Source organism: Elephantulus edwardii, unplaced genomic scaffold, assembly GCF_000299155.1.
Source record: "Elephantulus edwardii isolate Elephantulus edwardi_28Jun2011 unplaced genomic scaffold, EleEdw1.0 scaffold00107, whole genome shotgun sequence".
Lineage (NCBI taxonomy): Eukaryota > Metazoa > Chordata > Mammalia > Macroscelidea > Macroscelididae > Elephantulus > Elephantulus edwardii.
In genome coordinates, this window is record NW_006399857.1 from 88,497 (window position 1) to 98,689 (window position 10,193).

Genomic DNA, 10,193 nt, shown 5'->3' on the forward strand with positions numbered 1-10,193 from the left:
ACACACACACACACACACACACACACACACACACACACATTCAAGTCCTCTGTTGTTGTTGTTAGGTACCATTGATTTGACTAGGACTCACAGGATCTATAAAATACGATTATACTTTAAAGATAAAGATGTTTGCTTCAGAGGGGGTGGTATGTGGTTTATCGGAAACTCTGCACATAAGTCATCTGAGGTTTTAAGGACCAAAGAGCCCGTGTGACGGTTATTTGAATTTGCTACGATCACACATTTACACAAATACAGCTTACAGCTAAGAGGATAAGAGCTGGCTTAACAATGTTAAAACTTCTGTGACATAAAGCAAAATGATCCACTAAAATCTGCAAAGAGCCAGAGCGGCTACTGAGAAGCGAGGAAGACCTGCAACTAGTATGACTGACAGTGTGACTTCAATGAGGGCTCGAGCATGGTACACTGTAAGGATGGCACAAGGTTCCACATGAGTTGTAGTTGACTCGACAGCACCTACCAGCAACAGTGCAAGAGTAGGTGATTCTCCATTCACATTTTTATATCAAACTGGTAATGCTAAAACTTTGAGGAATCCCATTACAGTCCTTGAGATTATTCATGTTTTAGGTCTGATCATGCCTAGCACAAAGACAATGTGAAAGGGAAAGAAGCTCCTTCTTCTAATCCTATGTTTAGGGAGTTCTAGTGGCCTAACGGCAAGGAGCTCTGCAACCAATTCAAAGGAGCATAGTTCAAATGGGAGAAAGATGGGCAAATACATCTCATGTAACTATGCTGCCTCTGCAAACCCAATGGAGGGTCAGCTATGAGTCTATTCTGGCAGTACATGACATCAACAACCACAAAAATAAGAAAAAAATTCTTTTACACAAAATCAAACTCAAAACCAAGCTACCAATCATACACTATTGTTTACAGTAAAACGTGGAAAGGTAGAGAACTTTTTCCAAGAAAACAGCATTTGTCAAATGTACACTTTATATACAACTCTACTGCACAGTTACGACAGCCTACACAGGCTTTCAAAGCCAGCCTAGTGACACTCTTTGATACAATGCCATATTAAAAAATAAATAAATTTATCTCTGATGACCTCTGCCTACCAGTCCAGAACAGATTATTTTACAAACATGAAGAAATTACCCCTTTCAGCCTTCCTTTTTCAACAGAACCTGTTCTACCAAAAAGTGAATGCTTAAGCAAAATTAAAAACTGAACAGTGCCCTAGTCACCTTGTTACGGCTTACCTTCTATCCAGTCTGTAAACCACATGAGAGGAGGACCATTCACCTTTGCCTGCCTTCCTTAGCAGTGCTCACCATAGGCTACCAGAGCTCTCTTTTAGTTATCCAGTGCTGCTGTCCCAGATGCTACAGATGGATGGCTTAAACAGACTGACATATATTCTCTCATCGTTTAGGACACTAGAAGTCTGCTGGGTCTAGGTTAAGGTCTCCGCGTCTCCTGGTTCTGAGAGGTCTCCAGCACAGGACTAAGTCCAATGGTGGTACTGAGATTTCCCCATCTCTGCTGGTTTTTCTCCTTTGTTGTTGTGTTGTTGTTATGTGCCTTTGAGTCGCTTGCAACTCATAGCAACCCTATGTACAACAGCCCTAAACTCTGTTCTGTCCTGTGCCAATCTCATTGGAGACGAAGGTGCTCCTGATACAGGCCATGGTCTTTGCAATCACTTGTTACGCATCAGAGAGCTGGACAATGACTAGGGAGGACAGAAGGAGAATTGATGCCTTTGAGCTGTGGTGCTGGAGAAGAGTTTTGAATGTTCCATGGACTGCCAAGAGGCAATGCGATTGGCACAGGATAGAGCAGGGTTTAGGGCTGTTGTGCATAGGGTCCCTGTGAGTCGCAAAGGACTAGATGGCAAATAACAACACCACCACTAGGGCTCCTAGGATTACTCTATAATCTTCTTTTAATTGCCCTTATCTAGTGCTATCTAATCTCAAACCTTTTTGAAAATGAATACATGAGCTAGCAATCAAGTTGTATTCATTTAAAAAACAAAACCAAGCCCATAACCACAACATGAGTACATAACTCCTAAAATGGCCACAAAGAATTTAGTATTTCTGTGGGAACCAAAACCTAACCTTAAGAGAAGGCTCATTTTTCAGAAGACTGAATGTTGACTAACCTTAAATTACAATGCATTTTGTGGTGGATGGGAGCCATCAAATTCTCTAAGCTTTTTATGATCCTATGATACTCTCAGCTCTTTAGAAACAAATATATAAAATATGAAAATCATATTCAAGTACTCGATATTTTGAAAGCAGCAGAAAGACTGCTTCTAGTTTAAGTCTTGTGAAGGAAAGCTGAAAAGCATTTGTAACTTACCACTAACAAATGCACCTCAAATGCACATTCTTTAACCTGTTTTGAAGGTGATATTACTGTATTTATTGCTTTACGAAACTCTGGAATTCTTTCAGAGGCCATGTTAATCCTAGCTTTATATTTTTAGAAGACAACACAATTGTACATATCAACTTTTGTTAGGCCAAGTAGTTGTAAAAGGAAAGACCCTAGATGCAATGTTATTTAACATTAAGTCCTTCTACTCAAATTTTTAAAGTCATTGTGTATGTATCTCAATACAAAAATATTCTTTGCCCCCTTTCTTTAAAAAAGTACATTTTTACCATCTTCCTCTTACTAGTGTTTTCATTATCCAATACGTTTACCCTCAAATCAACTAAATGCTCTTAACGCCCTGTCATCGGTCTATTTTCCGTTAAATTTACACTGTCACTGTTCCCTGGGAGTTCTGGTGGGCAGTCTGTAAGAAGCTGAGCTGCTCATGTAAAGGTTGCCAGTCTGAATCCACAACAGCTCCGAGAGAGACAGAGAGACAGGGGGAGAGAGAGAGGGAGAGGAGAGACAGGCAGGCCATCTCTGCTCTTGGGCAATTTACAGCCTAGAGCTCAGACCCAAAGGCAATACTGCGCTCTGGGGCCGCAGTGCTTAACATGATGGATGCTAACCAGAATGCACCGAAAAGATGGGTATTTTTCTCCCGTTAAATTTTACAGCCTCAGAAACCCGATTTGTAAGGAGCCCCTCGGGTATAGTACGTTGTGCTGGGCTGCTAATTACAAAGGTTAGCGGTTCCATCTACGGGTGGCTCCGAGGTAGAAAGATGAGTCTCCTGCGATAAATTACAGCATGGGAAACCCGATTGTCGGTCACTATACAGCAGACTCGACTGGACGACAGACTTTCCCGTTATGAACAATTAGTCTTGTCTCTTTGATTAGGTGTTACGCTCATCGCTGCGGTAGCGCATGCTTTACATACAACGATTCCCTAAATTCCCATAGCAATAACTTCCTTCAAATCCACAACCTGCCCCAGCAAACAAAAGCCTGTAGTGGCTGCAAGCCCCTTGCGCACACTTTGTATACCCTAGAGCAAACTGCCAGCCTACAAGCTTCTGCAGAGAGCAGCTCCAGGCTCCGGAGAATAGTCGAATAGGCACACTCAAGTAAACTCGAGTTTTACAAACTGCCCAGGCTCAGGAGTGGTACAGACAGGGTAACTCGGTCCTAAACATCATCAGGGCTTACAATGTTAAACTCCAGAGAGGCAGAGTCCCTCGTGCATGCCTGGCAACCTGATGGATAATACAGGAAGGTCTGGTCCAGGTAAGTAGAGGGCCAGAGGTGCACGCAAGGTCGTCAGAAGAGGCCAACAGGAATTTTCTTATCTGCACGGCCCCCAGCTCCCGCTCTTACTGCTCACCGGTGCTGCAGCCCCACCAGTCCGAGGGTAATCACATGCGGTACATCCAGCTGCGTGGGCCACTCTCCGGAGGCGATGCATCCGAACACGCCACATTCCTCTCGGATCCCCAACTCTTCCAGCTCCATGTCGCCGCCAAAAACACGTGGTGGGACCTCCCGCCGCGGCCACGATCCACGCGCCAACCAGCAGCCACTACGGCCCTGACGCCTTCCAGACAAGACGCTTCCTGCCCCGCGGCTCGGCTTTCGCTACTGCGGCGGCGCGTGCGTCCCAATAGACCAGCACCCACTACCCTGTACGACCCCCCCCCCCCCCGCCTGTCTCACCAGACCCACCAATCAGCGGAGACTCGGGCCAAGCGGGGCGTGGTTGAATGAGTACCTTCCAATCACAATATCGAGTGTGCCCAAACTAAAAATAACGAGGATGTGGAGAGATGTTATTTTTGATCATGCAAAGGCAAAGAATGATACTAAAGTCCTTTAAGTAGATCCTCTCAATGCTAGGCACGCTCCAACCTGTCTTTCTAGCTACTGAGGAGTCCCCGCCCACGAGCTTCAGTTGTGAACAGGGTCCGTTAGCGCGCCATTTTTAGGAAAAGGAGCGTCCCTGCGCCTGCGCGGCGGGAACTTGGCACGCCCGCCCCTCCCCTCGCTCCGAAGGGTGGCACTGGGGGTATAGCTTCTGCTGCGTCGGTCGCCTAGAACTCTCTAAAAGACGCGCTGTGATTCGCCAACTCATGCAGGGGGCGTGTTTGCGCAGAGCCTCTCTTTTGTGCGACCCCGATCTTTTTTTTCCAGGTTCCTTGTACGGCCACTGCCTCCAGTCTACTCGGGGTAATGGCGACCTGTATGGGTGAGTAATAGAGGACGTGGTTCACCGAGGATCCTGCGGGTCCACTTTCCTATCCCCCATTTCCTTTCCTGGCCACCCCTGCTTACTTGATCTTGCAGGCTTGGCCTGGACACGTGCGGCCCACCCTCGCTTGGGCCCCTTAAGTTCGCGAAAACGTGGCGCAAGCTCTTACCTGGCCACGTGAGCCCAGAGTTGTGGTTCTCTCCGGATTGTCTGAAACCCAGGACTGCCCTTGAAGTGCAGGAAAAGAAGCAAAGCGGAGGAAAATTAAAACTAGAAGTGACCCCCAAGGAATTAAAGAGGGGATTGCACATTTTTTAAATTAATAGGTATTGGGATAGGGGAGAGAATCACGTGAAAACTGGGCATTGACTCTGCAGACCTAGTTTCGCTATTCCTGAACTTTCTGAAAATTGTGAAGAACTTCTTTAAGTGATCTCTGAGACCACAGTGGCTTTGGCATTCCTCAGACTCCTAGAAAAAAGTTAACTTGCCTCTCACGTTACGTGTATTACGCTTAACCAATCATGGCTGTAACTCTTCAGGGAAGCTGCCCCTTGGCAACCTCATCCCTGAAGAGCACTCTAGTGGGTTAAATTATAGACATTTTCGTTTGCAGCTGAGCATCTAACTACTGCGCCACTAGGATTTCATCTTATAAGAATTAGCTGCCTGTAATCATTTTGTCCTTAATTAGCATAGCTAGATCCTTGTGGAAGACTTGGTGACTTTTATGCTGATAAAAATAATGGGTTCCTTCCACATACCCTATTTCTAAATTCATGGCAAACCAAACTGCATGCTTAGATTAAACAAAGATGCCAATCATACCGAATAAAGACTCCATAAAACCAAGGCATTGGGGATTGAAGGGGGATGGAGAGTGTGGGAAATTCAGGGCATTGGACCAGAATTTTTTTCCTTTTAGCAGGATACCTGAAAAATTTATTGTAGTGGAATCATTTCCAAATCCTTGCAACTCCAAGTTGGCACATCCTGCATCATCTTCACAGTCATTGCTTTGTTCAAACCCGCTATTTCACTGTTACAGTATAGATCAATTTTTAGATCTATAACTTATAAGGTCACTGTGAGCTCCAGTCAACTCTGAGACACCTAAGAACAAAAGTTAATTTAGCAGTTAAGTCCTTCTCCAGGAACTAGTTCCTTCTGATAACATTATCTGCCAGCCCAACTATTCTTATGAAGAGCATTTCTTCCAAGACTGATTTGTTCATCTTTCTGGCAGCCTCTAGCATACTCAGCACTCTTCAACACCATAATTCAGAAGCACTAATTCCTCCTTACTTACTGTCCAGCTTTCATTTGCGTGAGACTGTTGAAAAGACCATGGCCTGAGTGAAATGCACCTTTGTCCTAAGAGTTGATGTCTTTTCAAGAGGTCTTGTGCGGTAGATTTGCATTATGTCATTTAGTTTCTTAACTGCTGTTTCCAGGAAGAAGAATTTAAACCAATTACCGAAGAAAATCAGACTACAACCTTGAATATGGGTTACATCTTCACGTCAAGAAAAATCCTCACAATTGGACCAAAAGATGTCATTACAGTAGAAGGAGAAAAGATGGACGTTGTCAAAGATTTTGTTTTACTTGGATCCACAATTAGCACTTGTAGTACAGCAGACAAGAAATGGGAAAATGTGTTGCATTGAAAAAAATCTGTCAAGAATCATTCCAAACCACTAAAGAGAAAGGATATCAGTTAAAAGACTAAGGTATGCCTGATTCAAGCCATGATCTTTTTATTTCCTTCCTGTACATCTGAAAGTAGAACACTGAATAAAGAAGACAGAAGAATTGCTGCCTTATTGACCATACTTTAGACTACCAAAAGAAAAAATATGTATGCTCAGCGCCTAACAGGTTTTCATGAGCTTTGATTGTGGATCCAAATAAAATGATGCCTTGACAGCCAGTCGTTTCTCCATTTATTCTGATTTTACCTTTGGATCCATTCGTGAAGATTTTTGTTTTATGCTAAGGTGTAATAGTGCTCTTTGCTTCAAGTCTGTTTTGCTTGCAGCAAACAAGATTGTGCCATCTGCGTATCACGAGTGGTTAATGAGTCTTCCAGCAATCTTAATCCCCTGTTTTTCTTCACGGAGTTTCTAGGTTTGTTTGTTCAGCATACAGATTAAATAATAAAGGTGAAAGGATAACAAACCTGACACACCTTTTATGAATTTAAGACCTGTTAAACTAGAGACTTGCTATAAGTCAGAACTAACCAGTTGGCACCTACCAACAAGGAACAGGTACTTCCTTGCTCAGAAATGTTCATTGACATGCCAAAGAGGCATTAAAAGCTAGGCTGGAGGGATCTCTGGTAGCCTAGTGGCAAGACGCTGAGCTGCAATCCTGAAGGCACGTGATTTGAATCCACCAGATGCTCTGCCGGAGAAGGAAGCAGTTTCCTCTGCCAGTCATATCAGACTTGATGTTACACAACAAGGAAAAAAAAAAAACCAAAAAAAACAAAATGTGCACACTGTTGAACACTTTTCATTTTTCTCTTATTTGTGCCTCTTAAGCCTAATTTCCATTCAGATTAACTCACTAATATTGAGTCCTCTCAATTTATGTTCTTTCACAAAGAAACATCATGTGTCTATAGCATAAAAGGGGAGCTCTGGTAGCTACTACTTGGGTGTTTCATAGTCCGTGCATGTGCCTGTTAGACCACACAGACATAGAATGTGTTTTGATTTTATTTTTTTTTAAATTTTTATTTTATTTTATTATTTTTGTGTGCATGTACTATCAAATCAGATCTGACTGGTACAGGAGGAGATTGCCCCTCCTTCCCCGGCAGAGCATCTGGTGGATTCGAACCGTGCACCTCTGGGATTGTAGTTGCAGCTTCTTGCCACTAGGCCACCAGAGCTCCCCTGATTTTATTTTTAATTACTGGTTTTTATGTAATCATAGATACACAAAGTGTTTCATGTGTTTGGAGACCTAGAATGCTCTTTTTGTTTTCTTTTTAAAGTTCTGTATTTTCCAAAACCCTTCACATTTGAACACAGTGGACCGTTTCCAGCCTTCATCAGTCTTTTTTCCAGTTCATCTGTGAAATATTATCAGGATTTTATGTTTACTGTGACTTCTAATGTAATTTCTATCCTTTAATTGAAATTCCTACCCAGTTTCAACTGCATAGTAAATTACTAGTTTAACTAAACTTGGTGGGAGGGAGGAATAGGTACTTAATGTCTTTTACCTGTGCTTTACTTCACCTTGACATAGTTAACAAATGCCTTTATTCTAATACCTTACTCTACTTTTTGCTGTTTTCCTTGTCACCCTTCCAGTCAGTCCTGACTCATAGCAACCCTACATAACCATTTGGTTAGCAGGCAGCCACTTAACCATCATGCATCCAGGACTCCAAGCTTTTTCCTTAGGCTGGGGCGTTTCTTGCCCTAGTTGCTGCAACAGCACCCTGACTTGTTCTCTAATTACTGATTTTGTTCCCTCCCTTTCTCCCTTCATGTTCCTCCCTGAGTTACCATGGTGATCTTTCTAAAATACAATTCTGTCATTTTATTTCAGTTCTTAAAGCCCCATGTTTAGGACTGAATCTAAGCTCACTCCTGACTCATTGAAACCCGAAGGGATTAGTCACTCAGAATTCCTTTTGCTAGCCAGTTGGAAATTCTTTCGCCATCCAGTCAGAAGTGGATTGTAAGCTAACCCTCCTGCAGGTTTTTAGAAGGTGTAGGTCATGCAGGAGATTTCCTGTCTTCCTCCCTTGGAGTAGGTGGTGGATTGGAACTGTCTGCCTTTGAGCTTTTAGCACAACTTCTTACAACCACCAAAGGATGAGGAGAGACATGTAAAGGAAAGAGACAGTGTGAGATATGGGGAAGAGTATATCGCAAGATTAGAAAGGGAGTAGAAAAATTTTCTAAGGAAAACGGAGCTCTAGGGAGGGAATAGAGGAATACGAGCTTGGAGTACTAAATTGAAGCATATTCTTGAGAGATTTTCAAAAGAGGGTGGAGGAGATTCATTGAGGGGCTCAAAGTTAGAGTCCCTTTGATAGCAATTAAACCAGTTTAAGTCTTGTTTGTTTAATGCTTACCTCCACAGACCGATTATCTGAACTTAGCCCACCTCTTAAGTCTTAATTCTTGCTATTCCTTTCTTCTCATCCCATTTTCCTGTCCATCAATAACATACACATAATATCTTGATTCTTCAAAGTTCTATCCATACTCACAGTCTGCATGAATTTTTGACCCCTGATCTTAATTCACCACCACCTACCCTTTCTGCTGTCTGTTAACGTTGGTCATTCCTGGGATCTACACTTAGCATTATTTCTCTGAGGTTTAGACGAGGTTGAAGATGACCCTGCTATAAACAAATGATTTAATAGTTTGTGTTACATATGTCTTCTGTGATACCACCTTGTAGCTTTAGGTTGCTTGAGGGTAGGATCTAGACATGTTTTCTATTCCATCACAGTGATTGGCAGTCTACTCATTTCTGACATACTGAAGTCCATTGCTGCAAGCACTGTGTCAGTCCATCTGGTTGAGGATCTTCCTTTCACCAACCCTCCACCTTTCCAAGCACAATGTCCCTCTCCAAGGAATAGCCTTTCCAAACAGTATGTCCCAAATATGTGAGATGCACCTTTTCTCCAAGGAGCATCCTGCATGCGCTTTGTCCATTTTTTTAAACCTGTATCTGAAAACACTCTTGTGATCCAGCATTCACCCAGATAATAGAAAAACCTTTAAGGTGGTTAGGACCCAGGAATGTACTACTTAAATCAGTCAAACCATACAAAGCCAAAAGGGTGGCATTTATCCATGGATAAAGCTTAAAAATTAGCAAAGAAGGCTAAGTGGGAGAAACTAGAGATGAACTTACATTAGAGTGCTGTTACATTAGTGGAGATTGCAATCAGTGTCATGAAATGTGAATTGTTTAATGCAAAACCAGTTTGTTCCATGATAACAGTGGCTCAATGTTCTAGAAACATGAGGGATTACTTGGGGTTGCTGTGATACTGAAATCTTTGCAACTGGTGTGTCAAATTCCAAAAAGGTTTCCCATCATGGATGGGTTTTGGTGGCGCTCCCTGATTGAGACATACTAGGAAGCAGGATAGGCCATCTACTTTCTAAATAAAAGGCTTTTGAAAACCCTATGAACACCTAGCAAAGAGGATAGTTATACTAGTGTGGTGGTAGAGCCCAGATTGGAAGTCAGTTGAAATGAGGAAAATCGGTAACAAATATCGTTTAACAGTTGGTACATGGAATGTTCATAGCTTGAATGTTGGAAAACTGGATATTGTTTAAAAATGAAATGGGACACATCGACATATGAGACATTAGTGAGATGGACAAGCTGTGGCCACTTTAAATCAGAAATCATAAGATAGACTGAGGTGTTGCATTCATAGTCAAAAAGTCAATTTCAAGTTTTATTCTAAAATACAGTATTGTGAGTGATAGGATAATATCCATATGCATACAAAGAAGACCTGTTAACACTGTTATTCAAGTATTTGCTCCTACGTCTAGTGCCAAAGAAGAAGAAATGGA

At 42.5% G+C, this 10,193-nt stretch overlaps 2 protein-coding genes across 2 annotated transcripts in view; one reads left to right on the forward strand and one right to left on the reverse strand.

Annotated features, from left to right (window-relative positions):
- Positions 1 to 4,028, reverse strand: part of PPAT (phosphoribosyl pyrophosphate amidotransferase) — a 40,126-nt gene extending 36,098 nt beyond the window's left edge. Inside the window, exon 1 of the mRNA XM_006891959.1 lies at positions 3,754 to 4,028. Coding sequence (XP_006892021.1) covers positions 3,754 to 3,881 — 128 coding nt within the window. The 5' untranslated portion in view covers positions 3,882 to 4,028. The remainder of the gene's footprint in view (positions 1 to 3,753) is intronic.
- Positions 4,029 to 4,595: 567 nt separating this feature from the next.
- The window catches only part of PAICS (phosphoribosylaminoimidazole carboxylase, phosphoribosylaminoimidazole succinocarboxamide synthetase), a 30,728-nt gene continuing 25,130 nt past the window's right edge, over positions 4,596 to 10,193 (forward strand). Inside the window, exon 1 of the mRNA XM_006891960.1 lies at positions 4,596 to 4,611. Coding sequence (XP_006892022.1) covers positions 4,596 to 4,611 — 16 coding nt within the window. The remainder of the gene's footprint in view (positions 4,612 to 10,193) is intronic.